This window comes from Lacerta agilis, chromosome 9, assembly GCF_009819535.1.
Source record: "Lacerta agilis isolate rLacAgi1 chromosome 9, rLacAgi1.pri, whole genome shotgun sequence".
Classification (NCBI taxonomy): domain Eukaryota; kingdom Metazoa; phylum Chordata; class Lepidosauria; order Squamata; family Lacertidae; genus Lacerta; species Lacerta agilis.
In genome coordinates, this window is record NC_046320.1 from 33,783,292 (window position 1) to 33,809,030 (window position 25,739).

Genomic DNA, 25,739 nt, shown 5'->3' on the forward strand with positions numbered 1-25,739 from the left:
TTTTGTGTTGGTGTTTTAGATAATACTGCCTACAAGTTAGATATAATACTGGTCACTGAGAAGAACTGTTACCACAAACCTTGCAAATTAAAAAGTGTTTTAGAATTGTCAAAAGAAATAAAGTGGTCCTTAGATTCTGACCAAGTTTCTTTCACTTTCTATTTCCTCATCAATTCCACAATGCAGTTTCACCAGGACAAGCATTTCCCCCATTAATTCCAACCTCTGCTCCATATGGCTAGTTCTTTTAAAAGTTGTTAATAGATGCACGTCATGGTAGCTCAGTAGTTTGTCTTCTGTCATGCTTAAAAATGATTCCATGGCCTGGAGCAAGGGGTCTGTTTCTTTGCAGCTTTATGTGGCAGGATTTTCAAGATAACAGTGCTGAGTGTGCAAGTCTTAATGCACTTAACTTGTTCTGAATCATTTTCATGTGCATATATTCAGGCTTGCTGAATGTCAACTTATTTAACTCTCAGAGGAATCTGTAAAATTGGCAGGATTTGTCAACTCTGGTGAGGTATCTTCCGTAGGCCACATCTCTACCCAGATAAATGATGGACCATACATTTTCTGGCTGTTTTTGCCTCCCAAGGACCTTCTTTGTTTGTAATTGTGCCAAACATGATTAATCATTTCCTTGAACGGCCTAGTGGTTAATGTATAGAGAAGAGGGTTCAAGGCACTATTTATTGGTAATATAAAAATCACAACCCAGGAAGTTATAGAACCTAAAGGGAGGAACAAAAACAATATTCACTTAATTTTGCCTCTGTATTTTTAACAAATGTATATGTTGTGGCAGGTGTGGGGAACCTTTGATTCTCCAGATGTTGCTGAACTACAGAGCCCATCCACCCCGGCAAGCAGGACCAATTGTCAGGGATGATGGGAGTTGTAGTTCAATATCTGGAGGGCCAAAGGTTTTCCCCACCTGTTCTATAGGATGTTACTAGACCAGATATTATTACTGTGGATACATGCAAAATTTCAAATCTTGCCAAACATTTGAACATGTTGATTGATATTCTAACATGCATTAGAGCAAATAGGCATCACTTCCTCCAACAGCAAAATTGGGTGGCTCAGTACAAAGGGCTGAAGCCAAACAGAGCAACTGAGAAACAAGAGGGAGGTGTTAGCATGCTGTTAGCAAGCCCAAGAAAGTACAATTTTAACACCTCACAAAAAACAAAGGGGGCAAAAAGCCCATCCCTGTGCAATGAGCACTGAGTAAGTTAAACAGAATGTTGAGCATCATTTGGAAAGGAAAATATCACAAGGGAGAGCAGGAGAAGGATACAGTGGCTGGCATTATTGAGCTTACATCTTAGAGTGTCTTGGAAGCAGGCATAGCTGGTTGGAACTCTGAACAGAAATGTTTAAAGGATGAGGATGGTGCATTTTTTAAAATGCAGGGCCCACACTATTTTAGATTTGCCCACTTGCCCTCTTCTATGGTCCAGGAGAAGTAAGTTGCCCTTGAATTCCCCATTGCAGACTGAAAACAACAACAACAGAGCAATTGGGAAGGAAATTGGCAATACCTGGAATTTCTACTTGAAGTAAGGAAAGCAATTTTAGTGTAAATATGGGTATCCAGCATAGTGCATCAGTAAATACGATGAAGAAAAAGCGTTTGGCAAGGGTCATCTCTTTCTTCACATGATTCTGGATTTCCATTGCAGTAATCGCTGTCTGATGAACGCTATAAAACATACTTCCATAGGAGAATACTATGATGATAAACGCTACCAAATTTACACCTGTTGCAAAATATAAACAGTTTTAATTCTATTTAGGAGTCTCTTTGCCAGGTTAAAATTCAAAATCTGATGACTAGTATGTATGGTGTGCAAATGTAAAAGGTTCAGAAATATATCTGTAAGTTCACATTTGCTGGACGTAACTGCTTTTTAGATTGCAGCATTAAAACGCCATTAACAATAATGTATGCAGACTAATTGACTCTTGTTTAGTCTTGCTAACTTCAGCAGTTTGTAGGTTACAGCTGTTCTTCACAGTAATATATGTGATTTAACCTATAAATTCATTATTTCACAATTCAGTGCTGTAAAACGAGATTTTTTTAAAAAAAAACTATATAAAATTGTGTTTCATAGATGAAAGCAGGCATTAAGATGAGCATCCATATTCAGAGTATGAGCAGATTAGAATAGGGTCTTCTGGCCAAATTATGCATAATCTGACATGAATTTAATACACAGGTTTTTTAAAAATGCAAATTACTTCAGATGGCATGAGGGAGGCACTGATAATTACAGGATCAGGGCAGTCATGAACATAAAGGACTTGCTTTGGGGAGAAATGAACTTGGAGTTTACTTACCTAGGAAAATTATGACAGAATAAATCTGACCTCCAGTACTTTCAGACTGCTCAGAGTGGAGAGGGAAACAGACACCATTAGTGCCATAGTAGTTATGGAAAAAATCCTTATTGCTGAGTGGAATAAAAGCAACTACAAACCCTATCATCCAGATGAGAACTAATATGGAAATTGTCCTATATTTTCCTGGCTTCAAGAATCTAAATGGGTAAACTATGCAGATGTATTTTTCCAAAGTCAGGTAGGTTAGCAATAAAACGGATACTTCTGTAGATAAGACAGCCAGAGATCCCACCAGCTGACAGTGGATACTGTCCATCCACAACTGAGCATGCTTATTGTACTCCCCACGATATTTCAGGTCAAAGGCTCCAATCATAAACAAGTATATTCCCATGAGGCAATCTGCACCTATGGAGAAAACGTGCGAGTGTTATACTAGCCTCATTTACACTTTCTTTAAATAACCTCTGGTGAAAATCTAGCAAAGAGCAGGGCATGCCTAGATACTTACAGCAGAGTGACATTATTGACAGAGCGTGGAGTTTGTTCTCCGACTGAATGTAAGGACGCATGCAGATGACAAAGATGTTTCCGAAGCAAGTGACAGCAGACACAACCCAGACAAATACTCTCTGTATAATGCTGGCCAAGAGGTTCTCAAAGGAGGAGATTCCATCAGTATTTGGTTTGCAGCTGCGTACATGGGGAGCATAGCCACAATACTGAAATTTTTTGAAATATCTGGAGGGTAAAAAAACAGGGAATTTGCATATCAATCTTTGGTGTACGTGATTGTATGCCTTATAATACAATGCATATATTCCTTGAACTAGTACAAACTATAATAATCTAAAGAAAATCATAGAGTTGGAAGGGACCACATAGATCATCTAGTCCAACCCCTTGCAATGCAGGAATCTTTTTGCCCAATGTTGGGCTCAAACCCATGACCCTGAGATTAAGAATAGAACTGGTTGGAAAAATGACCTGAATTTTATTTAGTTGATGCTTGATAAATACACATTGCATATTTATGTACAGTACATGAATATTAGGTAACCTCTATATATAGGATTTTGTATTTTGTTGTAGAAATTGGCATTAGCTATGGCAACAAGCCTGATGACAGTGTGTCCAAGCACTAAACAGTTATCATATTTATGTACAGTGATGCATAAGGCTTTGCACAAGAAATTGTGCAGCATGAAGTGTAGAAGGGCACAATTACGTAATAAAAAAATCCTTATGCAAGCTTGCTAATGGAATCAAATAAAATCGACTGGTCTATCTAGCACACAGAAGACCTCAAAGAATTGTCTTAGCAGGTCTCCCTGCTACCTTTCTATGGGAGATGATAGGTGAGTTACGGTACATATCCTTGTTATTTGTTAAGTCTTTTTGTAGATGATACTTACATATGGGAAAGATCTTTAAGTGGGCTGAACATTCTTCTTTGGATATTTGTAATTTCAATGCCTTCTAGGCTTCTATAAACATTAGAAACAGAGTTTATGTCTTATTAATAGAGAACTTACTGAAAAATAAATTTGCTCCTTCAGCATAACCTATGTATCTTTAAAAATGTATTTTGTTGGCAAGTTAATTAATGGTAATGCAAAGTTTACTGAATACAGTGCTTTCAGCTCAAAGCACACTAAAGTCTGTGATGTCAAAATTATGTCCAAGTATTTTGACTTAATTGAAGGCACACAGTAGGCTAGCAGCTGCATGAGAATCCTAAATATTCGAGAGAAGGCTGTTATTGTTTATTGGACTTTTTATTTTTTAAAATTTTTATTTTTATTTCACTAATGCAATACAAAGAGGGAAAAGAAAAAAAGAAAAAGAATAAAAAGAAAATAGGAACAAAAATCTTACAACCCCTGTTACATATTTCTTGTTACATATGTTAAAGCATTTTGTATCACATTTTAGTATTCCTTAATACTTCTTCCAATATTACTTGTTATATTACTTATGGTCCCCCACCCTCCTCCCTCCCTCCCTGCTTCCCTCACCCACATGCAATCTTATTAAAACTTATATTATCCTATTCTGTTGTGTTATTTGTTTTTATTCTTAATATACACATCTCTTATCATATTATACAAATTCTTCCATCCTTACTAGTATAGTGGTACCTCGGGTTACGTACGCTTTGGGTTGCGTACTTTTCGGGTTATGAACTCCGCTAACCTGGAAGCGCAACCCGACGTGTACACGATTTGCGCATGCGCAGAGCGTTTTTTGCAGTTTTTAGGGTTTTTTCGGTCTGCGCATGTGCAGAACGAATTGTTCAGGTTATGTCCTTTTCGGGTTACGTACTGTAACCTGGAACGAATTAAGTACCATATTTTTCGCTTTATAAGACGCACTTTTTTCCTCCTAAAAAGTAAGGGGAAATATCTGTGCGTGTTGTGGAGCGAATGGTGGTCCCTGGAGCTGAATTTCCCAGGGGCCAAAAGAGGATCATGCTTTTTATTTTACAAAGAGAAAAGGGGGTGTTGAAAAGACCCCGCTCAGCAATTGATCAGCAAGAGATCGGGAGAGAGATAAGAGTCCCGGCTCCCTTTCAGCCCCGCCCTCCTTTGTTGAATGTGCTGCAGAGGGAGGTTGTTTGTTTCCCCAGCGACATGTGACTGGCTGATTAGACTATCTGTCTGGAAACTGTAGAAACGGCTCCCTTTCCTTTAGAAGCTGCAGAAATGTGTGTTGAACCCCATAAAAATGGGACTTTTCTTCTTTATTTTTCCCCCTTTGCAAAAGGAGCTTTGCCTTTCCCCCTTTGCAAAAAAAGCTGCAAAACTTTTAGCTGATCCTCAAAAAAACAGGGCTTTTCCCTTTGCAAAAAAGCTGCAAAACTTTTAGCTGATCCTAAAAAAACCAGGGCTTTTCCCTTTGCAAAAAAGCTGCAAAACTTTTAGCTAATCCTCAAAAAAACAGGGCTTTTAGAGGAGGAAAACCAGAAAAACATATTTTTTTATCTTGTTTCCTCCTCTAAAAACGAGGTGCACCCTATGGTCCGGTGCACCCTATGGAGTGAAAAATACGGTACGTAACCTGGGGTACCACTGTAATTTCTCTATACTATCTATTGGCTCCTCTACCATCGTCAGCAAAGGCCCTGATTTTATATGAATTCTTTCCTAATTTTTACCTTTTATTTCATTATCTTTCCTTATTACTTTGTTCAAGACCTCAAGGGTTAAAATAAATAAAAGGGGGGAGAGTGGGCCCCCCTGCCTTGTTCCCTTCCGTATTGGAAAATAGTCAGTCATCTCACTGTTTATAATCAAATTCGCCATTTGACTGTTAAATAGTCCAATAGCACGGGGATTCAAACCGCCAACCTTCTGATCTGCAAGCCCTAGGCTCTGTGGTTTAGACTACAGCACCACCAGCGTCCCATAATTTAAAATTACCTTGTTCTAAAACAGAATAGCTAAATACTAGAACGCATTGACTTAGCTGATGAAAGATTGTTCAGAAGGAAGACACACACTTACAGTGAATTGAGTTTAATAAGATAATCGAACTGGTTTGCTTCTATTTTCTGGATTGGATTGTATGAAAGATTTCTGTCAAAAGAACAAAGTAAGTCATAGCTTAAATGGCAATTTTATTGTTCTGTCATGTGTACTTGATGTTATCATGACTCAATTACCAAAAAATGAAAATATGTGCATATTAATATTGATTGTGCAGTTGAGTGTAAATTGTGACTAAACAGATTCAACAAATAACAATTGCCAAAAACAACAAAACCCACAACTTACCCAGAAAATGTAATTAAAGTAGCATTTCTATAAGAAAGTTTGTCTTACTCAGTATATTGAGTTGTAGATAAAAGAGTAGTTGCTTCCTTTAAAAAAGCAAACAAACTGGCAGTGACCTAACTGAAGTAAATAATCTTTGCTTTGTCTTCTGCTTTGGGATTTGAAATTATATTGAAAACTCTTACTGAAGCCTCTCACTTAGAAGATCTCACTTTGTAAGTCCTGGAGTTATGGGACAGTATGTCCTAATATAAATGTCTGCTTAGAAGTAAATACCATTGAGTTCAATGGGTCTCGCTTCTAGGTAAGCAGGTACGTACAACATTGCAGCCTAAAATTACAAGCAATGGGCAATACTAATACAGTATAATCTTGGAAAGCGATCTTAATTAAGCATAACAGACATCAAAGCAAAAATTTTGGGGACAGCTATCTCAAAAAGAAAACCATATACCATGCAGGCGCACCTTTTCATTCTAACACGATTTCAAACCAGAGAAAATCAATTAAAAACATCTAATGATTTACATTCAAAGAACAATGGACTTATTAAAGATCTTACAGCTGTGAGAGTTCTTTCAGATCCTTAAATAGGTGTTGAGGAAGTGATTTGATCTTGTTGTTAGCCAAGTCTCTGTGGGGGGAAATCCCCAGAATTTAGTAAACAGATTGATTATATTGCCATCAATGATTCAAAACTTAAGAAGCACCCTAATTCTGTCTTCTTTAACTCCCCCTTCTCCTTGTGCCACTGTCCCAGTCCTGACTGACCCCTTTCCCCATTTTTTAGACATTTTGACTCTAGTGCTTGAAGGACTAAACACACACTGTCACAATAATTTAAAATATATGCTTGCTTACTGAACGTGATCACAAAAAAGTGGTTAATCTGCTCTCAGGCAAAATGTTTACTTACAGTTCAGCTAATCTCCGAAGAGCAGAGAAGCTATTTTCATTTACAGAGCTGATTTTGTTTCTTCTCAAAACACTGAAATGATAAAAGTTATTTTAGTGGGTTTTAAAGTGAGACTTCTAATACTTTGTAGTCTCTGGCCTAGGAATGGGGAACTAGATATTTTTGGACTACAATTTACTGTCCAGATGTTGTTGGACTGCAACTCCCATCATCCCATACCACTTGCCATGCTAACTGAGACAGATGGGAGTTCAGCCACATCTGGAGGGACACAGGTCACAGGTTCCCCATCCCTTCTCTGGCTCACTAAGATCTTCAGATCAGGCTCTGCTCCATATGCCTCGAGAAATCAAGGCTGACTTAATGGTTACATGGATTCTTCCATAGCTGTATGTAATTCCTTCTCCAGCAATGCCCATGCAGGTAAGTTGTTAGGACCATTAAGGTCTCATTCTGGCTCAATACTAATGCTTCAAACTCACAGGACTGTTAAACTCCTACAGGAGATGAAAGTGACGTTCCCGAAATTGTGGATATGGTTGCCTTCAAAGTCCCTGGGGAAAGAAAAGGAAATATCCTGCTAATTCTTAACAGCAAATATTCCTCAGATACTTCTATACAGACTGATAATATGTTAGGACTCTGCATGCATGTTGTACTTTTCACTCTGTCTTCCAGAACTATTGTAGTAGAAACCACATTTCAGTGCAAACAAACAAACTTCACTGGAATCAACAGAAAATGCAGTCCAATAAATAGTCACGGCAGAAGCCCAAACCTGCCTTTCTTGTGATAAGAAATAACTATTCTTTCTTGTTTTCAACACATAATTGCTAAACCTTTTCTGGTAGAGAATCTTTATGAACAAGAAATGGGACACATTTGATTCAAACCAAATCTAATGATGAAGTAACATAGGAAGATGTGGACTCACAGCCAGTTTATCCTTGGCATATGTTGACAAAGATGTTTATCAGGCAACTGGGCAAGAGAATTGTTCATCAGAACTCTAGAGAAAGAAAAATAATATTATTAGGTTGATGGTAATGGAAAGATGGTTATCTGGGTTTCAGCAGTTATTTTAAAATAACCTTCAAGAGTAGTAGGTTTTTCACGTGTTTGATCCCCTTGTAGAGATGTTTCAGAACCCAATGCTCCACTTAGAAATATGAGTAATATGGTACAGTATTGTCACTGTAAGAGGGTGGTAGTACCACTTCACTATTGGACATAAAGCTCTGACAAAGCTCCCTCTTCTCTCAATCTTTCTGAACAACCTAAAGAGGCCAGTGTAACTGGGGAAAGCTGGCATGACACCCCCTCCTCACTGACCTGCCCCTCGCACAGAAAAAAGCCGCTGGAAGTGGGAAAGGGGGAGGCAAAACAGGTGCTTGAATGCGCCTGCTCTGCTTCCCTTCCCCCCCCCCCGCGGTTTTTTTTCAGCGGGGGTGGGCCAGCGAGGAGGGGGTGTCATGCCAGCGACAAGCGTGATGCCCTCTCCTCGCTGGCCCACCCCCCCGCCGAAAAAAAGCCGCTGGAAGGGGGAAAGTGGGAGGCAAAGCCTTAAGCGCCTGCTCTGCTTCCCCTTTTTCCCTTTTCCACCATTTTTTTTCAGCGGGGGGTGGGCCAGCAAGGAGGGGGCATCATGCCAGGGACAAGCGTGACGCCCCCTCCTCACTGGCCCACCCCTCGCGCCAAAAAAGCCGTGGAAATGGGAAAATCCCCTTTCAGCGGCATCCACATGCGTCGTGACGTCACAACGACGTCACGACGCATTCGTCGTGCCCCTCCCCCAGGGGGTGCCTCTGCACCGCCACCGCCCCCGGCAGCGCAGAGGCTTGCTACGCCCCTGAGTACATTAACTGTTATTCTCTCATGTGGAGTGGGGGTGGAATGGGAGTGGGGAAGAGGTTGGAGATACTATCCTGTTCAACATAGCTCCTTGCTTTTGTAATTTTTAAAATTATAAATGGTATTTTACATCAATTTCTCAATACTTACAGGAGAATTAGTGAGTTCAGCCCATAAAAGGTTAGTGGTGAGACACATTTTATTGTATTGTTTTCAATTATGCTGTAAAACAGAAAATGGTGTAATTAGGTTAAAAATACTGCTAAGTCATAGCAACCTATTTCCCCAGATTTATAAGCTATATTCAGTAGTTAAAAATGGATTGCTATCATGGCATCATACAACCACTTAAAATGTGCCAATCATTTCATGTTCTAGTCCATACACTGTGAACTCAGGTTCTTATGTAGCTACTAAATGATAGACCCATTTCATTCAAACCACTGCAAATGAGGCTCTGGGGACCTCTGCAGCACAGAAAGCCAATTCACACAGAGTTATTGGTATGAAATCAACACAATCATCTCAGTTTGTGGTTCAGATGGGCACACAAACGCCGTGACCACACTGAGGGTGACTATGATTTAAGAGGCAATTTTTCTGAAACCACTGCCTTTCAGGAGAAAAAGCTTGCTGGAAATAACCTTACGAGTAAAACTTTTAAAAATACAATTAAAACAGGTGATCCTCAGCACAATTCTATGCATGTCTACCCAAGAGTAAGTCCTGCTGAATTTGGTGGCTTTCACTTCTAGGTAAGTGTGTTCTTATCTCAAAATGATGACAGAAACTATTCCCCCCCCCCCGGAGATTAAAAATAGGTTGGGGGTGGGAGGGAAAGGAATTTAAGTGAACAATTTTCTTGTCAGCTTCTGCAGTGCTTGATGAGCACTTTGACACTTCACAGAACATTATTTTGAAGCTGCTGTATATCACAGATCCCATAAGACAATGCAGTACTTCCTTTGAAAAGGTGCAGTAGAAAAAGTTGTCATGCAGTTAATTCTTCAGAATACTGACAGCTATGTCACTAATGTCCTCTGCTCAGTATTGTTTGCTTTTAAATCACAACTACCAGTAACAATGAAACTGTTCTATTTTTTAAAAAATGGTAATAGTGTTAAGAAGTCTAGTTACAGGTTTCTGTCCAAGCTAAAATCAGGAATGGGGAAGGGAGATGACCCTGTCAAAACACATCTTCCAAACAGACGGATTTAGATCTGTTTCTTAAAGGAATAAAAATGTGAGTGAACATTTCCCCCACCGAGGATACTTCCAGAAAAGCAAATAATCTTTTTCTCCAGAAAAGCAAATAATACTTCCAGAAAAGCAACAATCTTTGTTTGGATTTAACAGCAAATCTCAATGGTTTTTCCTTTTCCCTCCATTTCATGAGGTGCAAAGTTCTCTCCAAAACAGTAGTTTTCCCTTAGGAAAAAAGCAAACAGTTTCCCCCCCTGCAAAACTGAGACCCTTCTCATTCTCTTGGCAAAGTGTTTGCCAAGAGATAGGGAAGAGGTTGTGATGTGCATTGTATATAGAACAATCTTATGCATGTCTATCTAGTCAGATATGTTCCATACAGTTATCTAGGATTTAATCCTTAAAACAGCACCTCTTCTCACTTTATCATTTATAGCCCCATTGAATCCAATGGGCCTTATTCCCCAGTAAGTATGTTCAGGGTTGTAGCCTTAATGGAGACACAAAGGCAGTACATACAGCCATTCAAGTTTATGTAGATCTTCAAAGACATGGGGTTTCAAAAAGGTTATCTTGTTGTGACTCAGATATCTGAAACAAGACCAATAAAACATAATAGAAGGTCATTGAGCAATGTTTGGTTTTCCATCCATTCATTTTTTTCTATCCTATTGAATTGTTCAGAGTGGTGTTTGAAACCCTAGGGCCTTTCAGAATGGCCACTTTCAGCATGATTTTGTGTGTGGGAATGCGCCATAACAGTTAAGTACGTAGTTGAGTGGGATTTCCAACTGGGTTTTCTACATCCCTGCCTAACATTGTATAGCCTTGACCTACAGCTAAAAAAGAAGAATCAGGAGCACACAGGAGTGGCCTCCCAATTCTTCCTTGGCTGGCATGCATTGACTGCAAGCAATCAAAGTATCAGGATCACATATTAAGTGAGAAGCCAATTATTCCTTTGATGTTGACTCATGTGACACCAGGTATCATCAGGTGGTTGACTGTCCTGCCCACCTGTCAAAATGGCCTGCAGGGGTGAGGTGGGGAGTTTAGGATCTGCCGCCCTACCAGTCAGATTTAGGCATATATCACACGGAGTTTGTAAACGTTATTTGTCTGCAGCAGTACACCCTGTGTTTTCCATTGACAGCTTCTGGTTGTAGATTAGTTGGGCAATTTTAGAGACTCTTACTGGGATGTCGGATGACACTTTTTGTTTATGTACGTGACAACGAACCTACTGAAGTCATTATTACAATTATTAATGTGGGAATATATTGAATATACTATAGAACTGCAGGGGAAGCACTTACAGCTTTGTCAGATTATAGAGTCCTCTGAAAGCATGTCCTGACACAAAACTTATGTTATTATTTTGAAGGTACCTGTGAAGATAATGACAATAGAAGATCATTAAAAAAATATTTACAGAGCCTGAATGATATAGGTGGCCACCAATAAAATGTTAATAATAATAATTTAGTCCAGCTTCTCAGGGACCTCAACATTTTAATATTTTTATGTTAAAAATGTATCTCTCCTATAATTAAAATATGGGAAGTGTGACTGTGGCTTTCGATAGAGAACTGAGCAGATGACCAAAGCAAATCAAACAACTGTATTCTGTATTTCCACTATTTGCCTCCTTTAATGACAGTACAGTACTATATTTTCCTACAGAATTTACAGTCATAACTGTCCTTAAATGTGTGACCAGAAAAGGGTGCAAGATACAAGAATGGTTGAACTATATGGCATTTGAAGAAATATTGTAAAAGGAAAGTAAAATAATCAACATGCTTGTTCTCTTTCTGTCCAAAAAACTAAATTTCAATCAGTACAAGATTATTTCAGAAATCATCACATTTAAACAACATATTAATCATGATTACAATGAAAAATTATTTAAAGAACAAAGAATACCCACCCATATGTAGAATCTCAAACTGTTTTGCTAAGTTTACTTTTGGTTCTTTGTCGTATTGCTCTGTTCTAAACTATACTTCTTTATAATATGACAGACAGTAAGATCGACGTTAGGATACGTTTACTGCCAGTAAGAATCTGAGTGGTTATTTTTGACCATCCATTGGTTAGGCTCAAATATGAATAAAACAATTGGTTAGGCTCCAATGAACAGCCTGGATGAACAACATAAATATGTTCATATTAGAGCTTGTAGTTCATATAGGAGCCTTTCTACTCTGGATCTTGAAAACATATACCTGTGAGTATACTCCACCAGTTTCAACAGTTTACATGTACATGACATAATTGGAAGCATAACCTTGTGTTTGCAATCTTATATAGGTCATATAAGAGGCGATGCAATGGGGCATGCTCCCAAGGAAATGTGGCTAGGATTGTAGCTTCAGGTTGAGTTCACACAAACACCTGATACAATTATCACCTCTCAACTTGCCTCCCAATGTCAGTTAATTGTACAGCCAGCAGATCCATGATGGTAGCATGTTAGGCAGTCAAGTGATCAAACCATAGTTCAACAAACACTTCCCATGATAAATGCAAGGTGTGAACTCATCCTTGGCCACTACATCACAAAACAATTATGTTGCAATAGGTTGGTAATTTGAAGTTTAAATGTTGTCTTACAGGTATTGAAGATCCTGATATTTTTTGAAAACATTGGCAATAAGCTTTCTCAGCTGATTCCCTTGTAGGGACCTGTAGCACAACAACAAACAGACAAAAGATGAATGACTCACAGCATACATCAAACCACTACGCAGTACATGCACATTTTAATGATACCAGGTTATACAGCTGACAAACATTTCCACAAATGAAATTGTTCTATGTAGGTTGATTTTATTGCTTGCTCAGTATTAGTGTAAGCCACCTTGTTAGTGGAAACACCGAAGGATGGGAGACAAGTGATCAGAATAAATCAATCAGCATGTAAATAAATGTACAGTATATATGTGCATGAGCATTATTTGCTAACAGCCGGTTTTTTCAACAACTGCAGTTTTAGATGAATTCATCAAGCTATTAGTGGCTACTAGCTGAAGTGGCTATGTACAGTACTATGTCCTATTTCAGGGGCAAAATGTCTCTGGATGGTTGTTGAGAATGGCAAGTGAGGAAAGCAGTGTTGCTTCTTATAAGCATATGATTGGCCACTAAGAGTACAGATCCTGGACTAGATATTTGGCTTGATCTAGTAGGGACCGTCTTATGTCCTTAATAACTTCCTTCAATTAGTTCATAGCATAAACATAGTTAATTGTGAAGATCTTTAGTTAACCTTTTATAAGGACATTCGCCACACAGAGCAGTTCATGAAAAAGAGCCTTTCTTTAGTTTTTCTGCACTTAACAGTATAAACCCTAGAGGTCCTCGCAATACAGGAAATACTTTAGTCACAGAACTCAGCAAAGGATTTTCCTATGGTTAATTGTGCCGTATGAGACAATTACTCTTCCCGTGATTGGAACAGATCTTCAGCACACCTTTCACTAAGCAACCTAATGGGCATAAAAATTTAAACTCGGTTCTTTGCAAAAAGGACATATCAAGTCACAGATAGACAACTGCAGGCTGAAAACTTGCAAACACACAGAATAAGCCTCAATTTAGAAAGCTCAGGTTGATTCTTAATGTAGTGGTGATATGGCCCTTAAATTAGACAATTTTTCTCTCCTTCAGCACTGCTCAGTTTAAGCACCCTGAGCAGCGAAGATGGCCATTTTCAAACAAACGTTATTCACAAATTCATAAATAAATAAGCATCATCAACTTTGAAAATGGGTCCAGAAATTTCAACACTAATAATAAATCTATAATTAAGAACAGAGGCACATAATAAGAGCCTTGCTTGATCAGACCCAAACCCTCAACTGGCCCTTTATCCTCTTTCTCGCAATTGCCAAGAAGGTGCCTATGGGAATCCCTTCAGCAGCACAATAGCCACTTTCCCATGGTTATTGCCCAGCAATAAGAATTCAAGTATCCTAGGGCTATAGGTAAAGGTAAAGGGACCCCTGACCATTAGGTCCAGTAGCAGACGACTCTGGGGTTGCGGCACTCCTCTCGCTTTATTGGCTGAGGGAGCTGGCGTACAGCTTCCGGGTCATGTGGCCAGCATGACTAAGCTGCTTCTGGCAAACCAGAGCAGTGCACGGAAACACCATTTACCTTCCCATTGAAGCGGTACCTATTTATCTACTTGCACTTTGATGTGCTTTCAAAGTGCTAGGTTGGCAGGAGCAGGGACCAAACAACAGGAGCTCACCCTGTCGTGGGGATTCGAACCACCGACCTTCTGATCAGCAAGCCCTAGGCTCTGTGGTTTAACCCACAGCGCCACCCGCATCCCTGGGATTATAGTAGCACTTATATCCTTACTTGCCAGACTTTTAAAGTCATCAAAGTTGGTACCCATCAGCACATCATGCAGCATCAAATTAACAATGTGTTAAAAGGGGTATTTCCATTTGTTGTAGGTAGGATGAGGTTATTCCTGAAGCAATACTTGCACAACTTTTATTTCTCCCCAACTCTCTAAATTCCTTCATTATTGTAAGAGTCCCTACAAAATGTATTTTTAATGCATGTAACAGAGCTGGGTAACCCAGCTTTCCAGATGTTGTTGAACATCAACTCCCATAAGCCTACAGCCAGCATGGCTAATGATCAGAGATTGGTCTTGCAGTCATGTGCCAGCATAAAAAAACCATGTTTAAAATTTAAAAATAATTCCTATTTCTCACTAGAGGGCATTGATGTTTATTATTCCTTTTTTGCCCTTTTCCAAAATGGTACAGTGTGCGCACTAAATAAGAATCTCATCTGAGGGTGATAGCAGTATCCTAGACTTTCTGTTCACATCCACTTTCAAGCTGGATCTCAGAAACTGGCTTAGGAGCATGTTTGCATGCTTTGCCAGTAACACCTTGTGGGTTACATACCAGTTGTAACCTAGCCCTGATAACTTTTTACCACCTGCTGAACAGAGATCCAAGGCTATACCCAGAATTTACCACTTTTTTTTTACTTACATCATAGTTACATTAGAAGAGACCGAAGGAATGACGAGCAAACCAGCACCATCGCAGTCAAGCTCTAAACCACGGCACAAACATTCTATTGGCACAGAACCAACCACTGGATAAAGACAATGCCATAGATGAGGCAGATGTTGGCATGATGATGAGGAGAGAAAAGAGAGAGGTGGTAAAATCAACTCATTGATTAATCTAGGGGTGGGGAATATGTGGCCCTCCAGAGGTTGTTGGACTCCACAACTCCCAGCAGCCCCACCTAGAACACAGCCATCAAGGACGATGTGTTATAGGCAAACAATATCTGGAAGACCACTAGTTCCCAAGCGCTGGCTTAGGACAATTAACTCATACTTCATCCATTGTAGCCAATGGGCTACAATGACATGGATTGCATGGAGGACAAGGTGAGGGCTGTTGACAAGATTCTGCTCCCCATTCACAAGTTAGGAAGAGATGCGGCTCAGTGGGAGATCACATGTTTTGCACACAAAAACGTCCAGGTCCAATTCCTGGCATCTCCTGATAGGAAGTTGTCTCAAATATTGAAGAGTTACTGCCACTCAGTGTAGACAATACTGAACTAGATGGACTAATTGTCTGACTTAGTATATTGCAGCTTTCTATTTTCACATATTCTGAAGATGACAGGAAATGGTTTTTTAAACTTTTGAAAAGGGTCACAGTTAGGTGCAAATGTAGAAGGGCAAAGGAAGAGGCAAGCCAGTGCCTGAAAGCAATAATTTGTTATGTAAATATTGCTAAATGTGCATTGACCTATAAATAAGTTGCCTCAATGAATGAAGCAGAATAAGGCACCTGAAGACCTTTTTACAAAGAAGACTTTTCGTTAAAACATGTCGGGCAATTTTCACTGAAAACATTGCTGCAATAAGCATAAAACTTGAGGGATGCTTCTTTCTTCACTCTGCAAGTCCTGTGGAAATCAGCAGTGTTTTCAAATAACCATTTGTGCCATGCTGTAAACTTCAAAATTTACTGGCCTGGTCCATGTGTAACACTTAGGCTGTGGTTTGCTTAGCTTATTGTAGATGTAGGATCATATGTTTGATTTCAGCCAACTCACTATGGCTTGTCTGTGGCCAACAATCTAGAATTTGAAACCATGGTTTGAAATAATTTATGAACTGTTGCTTGCATTAACCATGATTTATTATTACGTCATGATCCTGGCTTAATTCAGGATTGTTGAGGCCACACATTCCATCTTTCACTTGATCAATGTGATTTAAAGCAATTTTAAGTTATATTCTTTTAAAGCTTTGTGTCCCAGTGTCTTTCTAAAACAGAACTGAAATGTCCACATGCCCACTGAAACTTGGTTCCACAGTCACCAGATCTGTGGGATGCTTTCCCTTCAAATTCTACAAGTAAACAATTTATTTCTCTTCCTACTTACAGCATTCATCTGTTTCCAAGTCCAAGGAATATTGGAAAGCCTTTTTATCATAAATTGCATCCAGCTGCTGAGACCATCCACTGTTATCACCTAATAGAAGTTACACAGTAGAAGTATCATCATCATCATTTACTATTTCTAAACATGTCTCAGAGAATTCCAATGGAAATTGCATGTGTTCATTTATTTGTCCCATGTCTGGAATCCAGTGAATGTGATTGGTATTTACTGCTGCTTTTTTTTAGTTCACAAATGATATGCCATTGATGATGCTCCCCTCCATTTCCCCCATTTGCACTGTGCCTCCTTTCCAGCTACTACTAGAGGGCAGGAAGGCCCTTTAGGGTGTTGTCACTGTCAAAAACAATAAAATTATTCAGCTATGGATTTGCTACTTATTAGACACAAATCTTTCTGCTCAGTTAAAAGTCTGGACACACTGCACTAGGGAAAACCATTTGTATTTCTCTCCTTCTTGTTCTAACCATGTTCCTCTGCTATGACACAATTATTCAAAGGGGAGAGTGTGCACTCTGCCAGAAACAGTTTGTTCTCTGCCAAGAAGCAATTTTGAAGAATTACAATAAAAGATAGGATAGAAGCAATGTTTCTAATCACCACAACCGGGACCATTTTGGACCACTATTTTCCCCTCCAAGGCTGCTTACACACCCAGAGGCGTAGGAAGGTCAGGTGGTACCCGGTGCAGAAAATTTCTTGTCACCCCCCCCCCCCGCAAAAATGGTTTTACGTTATTTCATATTTTCTTACAAAGGAATAATAACAAGTAATAATAATAAAAAACTTTTATTTATATCCCGCCCTTCCCGGCCGAAGTCGGGCTCAGGGTGGCTAACATCAGATACCTAATATTGGTATAAAATCAAACAATAATTAAATTACCTCCTAAAAACATCTCAAAATCAAATTAAAGTCTAATTAGATGGCTTTCCACAGGGTTAGGGTAGGGAACAGTAAGTGCTCCACTGAACTGAAATTTCAGCCTTCACAACATAGGAAAACAGCCAAGTAAACAGCTATTTTGGTGGAGGAGGGTCAAGATATTAACCGATATGCATGAAATTTCATATATAGCTATATAATCCCTAGTATAGTAAGATAAGACCTTTGGAGCAGGCATTTTCAAAAAAAGTTTTTTTTTTTTAATAAACCGCCCTATTAGGGCAGTAACTGTTCCTTGATAATTTGTCACCCCCTCCGTTATGGAAACTGGGGCGATCCGCCCCCTATGCTCCCCCTTGCTACGCCCCTGTACACACCCACACCCACCCTAAAAAATCCTGGTTGTTTCCCCACTATGGTTATGATCTTGCACTGATTCAGGCATTAGTGCTAGTGAAGTCAATTCAGTTTACCAAGTAATTTGGCATGTTTACTTGGAAGTCCTGCAATGTTCAACAAGGCCCATGAAATATGTTTAGGATTCCAGCCTTAATGCGATTTTCATTAGCAAATGATATCTATCCACTGTTTAATCATCACTTGAACATGCAGAACAGTGTGCTTTACATATATACTAATATACATCCATATGTAGTTCCTATATTGTTTATTGTTCCAGTTCCTTGACATATGTCCTATTACATTCACATTAGCGAATTCCCATCTTTTCTGTATCATAATCCCATTATATAGCTCCATGCTCAAAAGCTTGTACCATGGCTGCCCATACACTACTGGGCCAGGTTCAAGGTTTGTGTATTAATTTACAAGGCCCTTAACAACTTGGGTACAGGATACCTTAGGGCCTCCTGATCCCTTACAGCTCTGCCTCATCACTGAGGTCTTCGGTGGAGTCAACGTTTGTGGTCCTTCATGGCTCGGATGCATCGCTTGTATCCACCATAGATCAGTATTGTGTGATCAGTATTATGGGCCCAATTTTATGAACTTCCTTCTAGTTGAGGTCAGATAGGCCTCCTTTTTGTTGAAATTCCAGCACATACTTAAGACATCCTCATCATCATCCTCATCACCATCATTCCAGCAGGCATTTAACTGAATTCTGTTTTAACTTACTTTCATTTTTGTTGTGTTGTATTCTTTGTACACCACTTAGTGGAAAAAGTGGGGGAAAATATTGTCTAGATAGATAGATAGATAGATAGATAGATAGATAGATAGGAAAGGTTCAATATATACAAAATCAGTTTGTTGTTGTTCTTAGCACATGAGGTGATTTTAGAGTCTTGCTAATTAAGCTTCTTATACCAGACTGATGCTAAAAGAATGCTTAAAAAAATACTTAGAAAAAACACCCAACCCAATACCAAGTTTTTTTGTCAGAGTAGTCCCGAGAAAACAAGAATTGTGATGCAATACCACAGTCTTTGTTAACTCACACTGAGAGCCACTGTGGAAAAACTGTCAACTTACCACAGTTCTCTTCATCTGCGTGATTCCCACAGTCATCTATCCCATTGCAGTGAAGGGGCTGAGGCAAACATTTTGTGATATTCCCGCAAGGGAAATAGCCAAGAGGACACGCAATTCCAAATCCAAAATCCTGAGTTCCTGAAGCAGCATGAAGAGCTATTAAAAACAACAACAACAACACCAGAAAGAGGCTAGGCTTTACTGAAAGGTTTTCAATGTTTAGGTTACATTGTTGAACTGTTCAAATGCATTGAATTAAGACTGTGTCACAGCTGGGGTTACTTATAATTTTGCACCAGTTCTTTTAATTTCCCACGCTATATTTGTAGTGATCCTCAGCCTGCACTCTTGCAAACATTTATATAAAAGTAAGTTTAACTTAAAGTAATCACTGAAACCTTCTTCTAAGAGTAAATGTCCTAAAATCATGCTTATTTGTTGCAAATGTGAGTGCACAACTGAATTTATAGAATTTAAAATGTTATTATGCATACTTTTTGTTAGTTTTTGTATAATATATACACACAAACAAAATGTGCATGCCTGTTTTTGCAATAGCTCTTCAGAACACTCTAGAACAAATGCAGACTTTCCATTCCCCTGTGATTACACCCAAAGTTGTTTCAGTAATGCATGAAACTCTGATTCAAATGGGGTCACAACTGAACACACTGTACCTTACTTCATGAACTTCCTCCTTAGTTTCCAGTTGAGAAACCAAATTGATTTTACTATCTTAGAACTGATCTGCCTTCTTGATGCAGGTTCAGGTGCTGGTTTCCTAGTCCCCAGAGTGGCTGGGGAAACTCAGCCAGATGGGCGGGGTACAAATAATAAATTATTATTTTTATTATTATTATTATTACATCAAATGCTGGTCAGAGGAAGGAAAAGCAGGTTCTCCAGGCTAAGGAGCAAAAAGTTCTGTGCACATCCCACATAACTGCCAGCAGCTTCTGTTGCTGTTCTCCCTGATCACATGAATGACACGCAGAACAGATGCAATAATAGCACGTGTTCTTCATATCACTTCTGAAAACAGCCTTGATATGCACATATTGAAGAAGAAGAAGAAGAAGAAGAAGAAGAAGAAGAAGAAGAAGAGTTTGGATTTGATATCCTGCTTTTCACTACCCTAAGAAGTCTCAAAGCGGCTAACATTCTCCTTTCCCTTCCTCCCCCACAACAAACACTCTGTGAGGTGAGTGGGGCTGAGAGACTTCAAAAAAGTGTGACTAGCCCAAGGTCACCCAGCAGCTGCATGTGGAGGAGTGGAGACACGCACCCGGTTCCCCAGATTACGAGTATACCACTCTTAACCACTACACCACACTGGGTCTCATTGTGCAAGGGCAGTTGCAGCACTGCAAGAGCAATCCTTTAATTTTTCACATTTATGGTGCATGCACAGCAAAGTAGTCTTTTGTTCCTTCTTTTTAGGCACTCTTACTTTGGGACTCCTTGATTATCGACATCAGGCCAGTGCCTTCACAGTACAATTTTTGGCGCTTTCTAAAAACATTTACTTAATAATAAACATTTACTTAATATTTACTTAATAAACATTTAAGTACACATAATGAAAAACAGCAACAAATGCTCTTTAAATGTATACTGCTCGCTTTTTCACAATTTAATCTTGCATTTATCCAAGCATGGGCACCTGAACCTTGCTTCTGTGGCTGTTAAATCTCTCTTGATTACCACCACCCCTCTTGAAATACCATGTCTAATCTTAGGCTGAACATAGTTTTGTCAGCTTAAGATCCATTGACGAAAGCCCTATGGCAGGGGTGCCCAAACTGTTTCCAAAGAAGGCCAGATTTGATGAAGTGAACATGTGTGAGGGCCGGCAAAAGTTGTTGAGCTTTTTTTTTTCTTCTTCCCAATTTTACCCCAATTTTGTTCAGCTTTTTTAGGATTGAAGTTGTTGAGCTTTTGGGGATATTAATAAACTGCCACAGGGGCTGGATTAGACTGACTAGCGGGCTGGATTAGGCCCCCGAAACGGACTTTGGACATGCCTGCCCTGCGGCAACACAACTGATTTGCAACTCATGTAACTTGAATTCTTTGCCTGGTGTAGGTTTGCTTTGGAGAACAGCAGGGTTCATGTTTTTTACAGCTGTGTGGGCAGAAAGAAATTCAGCAGGTTGAGCATTTCTGGGGGCAGTACTGAAATACAATGATGAGAAGAGCTTCACCTGTTGACATGCTGTCTGTTGGACATCTTATTACTCATGTGTGGCCCCTGATTTACTCTTAGGCCCTCCACCCCATGTGCAAAAGAGGATACAAATATAGATGCGACACAAAGCATATGCAACTTTGTGTCTTCTTTTGTGAGTGGGGCAGAGGTCTCCATCCCTAAACGATATGCTGGTTGCAGAAAATCTTGTTAGCAATCCTGTTTCCTCTTCTACCACATGGAGAGAGTTCATAGCCAGTGCCGAGTGAATAAAAAGTGTTCATTCAGCTAGCTATGTTCAGAACTATACACTTTTAGAGGAATACTCTTATAACATAACAGCTTGTGTCCTTCCTGTATTTGGGTGGTCATTTGTGTTTATTCACATATTTAGTATTCACTGTTTTTGTTTCATTCCAGAGATAAAAGTTCTGGGTGAAAGCACAGAAATGAGACTTTGACTCCTGAAATAAACATCTGGAACATAACCTTTGCGTTTTCACAATCATTTGGGAACGGCTTTGCTCCTTCCCTTCTGGCACACTTTTAAACAAAATGTTGCTCATAAACAGAACTGAAAAACATTAACGTAGCATCTTTTATACCATGTTTTGTTGCATCACAAGGCATTCCTGTCAGGGCACCACATTCTCCACAGCTTCCCATTGTTGGCACTGCACTTCCTGGTGAGGCCCAGTAAACTAAGCAGTAACTGACACCTGATTTTTTAAGAGAAATCTCTCCACCTCCTCTACGGAAGCAGCAGAAAACTGGCTCCTGTTTTGTAGAGAATTTTGAGAAACAGGGGAGAGAATTCATCCCAGCCTTATTAAAAATGCCTTTCCTGAGGAAATAGAGCCTTTGCCGTGTATTTCTGTGTGCAAAAGTGACATTTCCTTGTCCCTCTTTTAATGTCACTTTAGATGCAGACTTTTTGTTCAGCCACCAGCTTTATATATGTGACATTGATCATGCTGGCACTTCATTTATAATAACAATCATGTCTCTGGAGCTTTAGGGCTTAAAACAAGATTTCCCAAAGTTAAAAATATGCTAGGTGAGTCATCTAAGACAATACTGGAAATTGCCAAAGGATAAGACAGAGAATATGGAAATCAAACTGTCACAGAAAAGAGCGCAAGCAGGTTTTGGACCTCATACCCCAAGATCGCTTCTCCAAAAAGGTTAAAAATATAAGAACCCTCAATAATCTGTGATCATCTGATGTTCATTGGGCTGTCTTGAGATAACATACAATATCATCTTATAAAAAGATGTTCAGTGTTAGCTGCTGCAAACTTTTGCATGTGAATCGCTTTGATACTGAAGTCACAATGCTGTAGTGGTTGGAGTGTTGGACTAGGACCTGGGAGACCAGGGTTTGAATCCCCACTCAGCCATGAAATCCATTGGGTGACCTTGGGCCAGTCACTGCCTCTTAGTCTAGCCTACCTCACAGGGTTGTGGGTGGGGGGGGGTGGCAAGAGGAAGAAGTATGATAGAAATGTAACTAACTAACTAACTAACTAATGAAAGGTGTATACATGGAAAGACCAAGAGGAAAATTGAAACAACAGTGCAATTAATAAGAAATGCAGTTTGGAAACGTTGAACAGAGACTTTGGGATGCCATTCCTAGGGAAGTTGGACTGGCTCCCTCCTTGTTGATCTTAGCTGGCAGGTGACAACCTTTTTATTCCAACAGGCTTTTAAGAAATGAAAGGGAATGGCTACTGCTGTGATGCTTTTATTGTTGTTGTTATTATCTGTATTTTTAACATATTTTATATTGGTTTAAATCTATTAGTGTTGACTTCCTCTTTAATGACTATCTTTTCTATGTTTCTCTCTTTTTATCTGTAGGCAGCCTTGAGTCCCAGTATGGGGAGAAGGCAGGATATAAATAAATATAATTAAATGATGTTAATAATAATAGCCTGACACGAATCAGGAATAACTTATTTTGCAGGGAAGGATAAAACTTTTATTTCCCTCCCTCCCCGGCTCTATTGCATAATATTAGAGGGCATTCTCTAATATCTTAGTCATTGTGGATATGTATGAAGAGAAGCAGGAGACTCAAATTCCACAGCAAATAGCTGCCTAACTGCTTGCTTTTCTAATAAACAACCTAAGTCCTTCTTCTTCTTACAGTCTGATGTTAGTTCCCCTTCTTCCCCTATTGTTGTTTGCACTCTAACAACGTTTTCTGTGCAACAGAGCATGCAACTCAAGGACAACAGTGTGCTCATTAATACATGCTGCTCACAGACTACTGAAGCTAGCGTGCTGGCAGCATGATTAGGATTATGGATGGATGCCTTACGTTGGACCAATGCTCCATTGTGCATTTTCAGCTGCCCAAAAAGGTGCACTGCTGTTATCCATAACGCCATCGCTTAAGCAACACTCTGGTGTTCAAAATGCTTTGCCAACTTCCTCCATCTACAGTTACTTGGCCTAAGGTATACGGCCAAAGCAGGCACAGTGCCTGCCATCACCGCCCTATGCCTTCCATTTTTTTGCTGCCTGAGGCAAAGGACAACATTGCACTTCATACTACATGTATAGAAGCTGACGGGACTGGCTGAAGAATCTTAATTCAACACTGGCACTAAGACAGCATCTTCCACCATGCCTGAGGACAGCAAGCTAGTTTAAGGGGTTCCTGACAGGCTGTATGATACACCCAGCTGAGCAGAACCAGAGAGCTTGGGAGGAAGGGCCAAAGATCCTGCAGCCCACAGCATTTGACGCCTGAGGCAACTGAAGGGAGAGGGAGGCTGCAGCCTCACTGCCACGGGGGAGCCCAATATTGTTTAGATGTCTGTGAGGAAGACTTGGATTGGCTCCAGAGGTTCCCTTCTTCACCAGAGGAAACCTTTCTGTAACGGAAGAAGTCTTTGTATCCAACCCATGTCTCTAAGCAGGTGAATGGACAGCACAGGTCATTTGGAAATTTTCAAAGGCATATGATTAAAGAGACAAGTCAGTCGATTAAGATGTTCTTTCAAAGTTGCTTTTGCATTATACAGGACCATAATTTTGTTTAGGAAAGGTATTCTCCTCCCTCCCCATAGATAAGTATTTCAACTATAGCTCTATCTATCTATCTATCTATCTATCTATCTATCTATCCATCCATCCATCTATCCATCTATCTAAAGTTTAAGAAAAGTAAAATAAAATATATTGAATATATTGGTCAAAAACAAGCCAGAATATTATAGAATTTTATGTATACTATCTCAGCCACAGGCACAGTCACATTTACCAGTTATTTGCTATGCCAAATATAAGCCAGAGCTAATATTATCATGCGGCACAACCATCCCACAAATCTTCAAAGCAATTAGACATTTCTTAGAGGACCTGCAAGGCACTCTCCCTGCTAGCATAACTTAAATCAACGAAGCCACACAGAAGTGATTGATGATCAAAACTTTGCCAGTTTTCTCATTATTCATGGCAGGAATAAAAATCTTGTGGTAAGCTTCAGCCAACTGGACATACACACTACTTTGAAACAGAATGTTAAAACACCTGAAAACTTCTAAAAAGCAAAATCAGCCACAGATACCATGGTATACTGTAATTCTTAGCAGCAGCACTGAATTCTGAATCCAGCTCTGCAGCCAGTCTGAAGCTGTATTTAATATCAGTGCTGGGATTCTAGAATTCAGAGCTAAGCATACACTTACAGATCATTAAAAAGACGGTGTGTATTGGCATGCTGGTGTGCTAACAGCTGCTGAACAAACCTAACGTTTGTATTTCTAATATATCTGAAATGTCAGTCTCTCAAAATTCCAGATATACACCAGAGAATTGTGGCAATCTTTGTGCGGGGTTTCTTTTCTCTTCTTTTTTTTTAAAAAAGAAAATCATAATGGCTAACTAACAAAAAAGTCAGTTGCTGGAGTTTCCCACCTATCAGTGTTAACATAGAAAATATCTGAAGAATTCAGATTGGTATCTGAAGAAGTGTGCATGCACACGAAAGCTCATACCAGGAACAAACTCAGTTGGTCTCTAAGGTGCTACTAGAAAGAATTTTTGATTTTGTTTTAACATAGAAAATAGTAAATGTACTCACCATTCACTTCAATAGCTAAGAAGAAGAAGAAGGAACTAGATGGCATCTCTGTCTTGCTTCAGAGAAATAAAGAGCTAGTGTTGTCCCGCAGATTTCATACAAAACCTCAACAGTCTCTATTTCTGGTTAGAAGAAGCTTCCTTTCCATTGCATTCCTTGCTTTCTGTCTCTAATTCTCCTTTGCAACCTCTCTCTCTCTCTGTCTGAGCAGAGCCATCCAACTCAGAAAAAAGAGGGGTGTGTGTGGGAAGTTTCAAAGAACAGACTGTCTCTCCTTCTTTACTCCAGGCTCCCGTTTCTGTGTCTGTTACAGACTAAAGTTGGGAAACATGTGCTTTGATCAAACCTATTAGGACCAAAATAATCATTTTATCAATACAGCTAAAATGGATTTATTTTAAATTACTGACTGGGAAGTGATTAGACAAGCATAATCTCATTTAAGTAGGTCTTTTCTAACCAAAAGCATGAACTAACTTTCATAGGAGAGATTTTTCTCCTCGTTTCCTTAAA

At 39.4% G+C, this 25,739-nt stretch overlaps 1 protein-coding gene across 1 annotated transcript; it reads right to left on the reverse strand.

Moving 5' to 3' along the window:
- Positions 1 to 443: 443 nt before the first annotated feature.
- Positions 444 to 25,455, reverse strand: RXFP1 (relaxin family peptide receptor 1). Its single transcript, XM_033160659.1, has 18 exons — positions 25,227 to 25,455; positions 18,943 to 19,098; positions 16,546 to 16,635; positions 15,123 to 15,228; positions 12,715 to 12,786; positions 11,415 to 11,486; positions 10,618 to 10,689; positions 9,046 to 9,117; positions 7,979 to 8,053; positions 7,527 to 7,598; positions 7,045 to 7,116; positions 6,691 to 6,762; positions 5,859 to 5,930; positions 3,768 to 3,839; positions 2,864 to 3,093; positions 2,350 to 2,760; positions 1,548 to 1,766; positions 444 to 731 (listed from the first exon to the last, which is right to left on the reverse strand). The coding sequence occupies exons 1-18, from the start codon at positions 25,270 to 25,272 to the stop codon at positions 469 to 471; spliced, it is 2,244 nt and encodes a 747-aa protein (XP_033016550.1). The 5' UTR covers positions 25,273 to 25,455; the 3' UTR covers positions 444 to 468.
- Between the last annotated feature and the right edge of the window lie 284 nt (positions 25,456 to 25,739).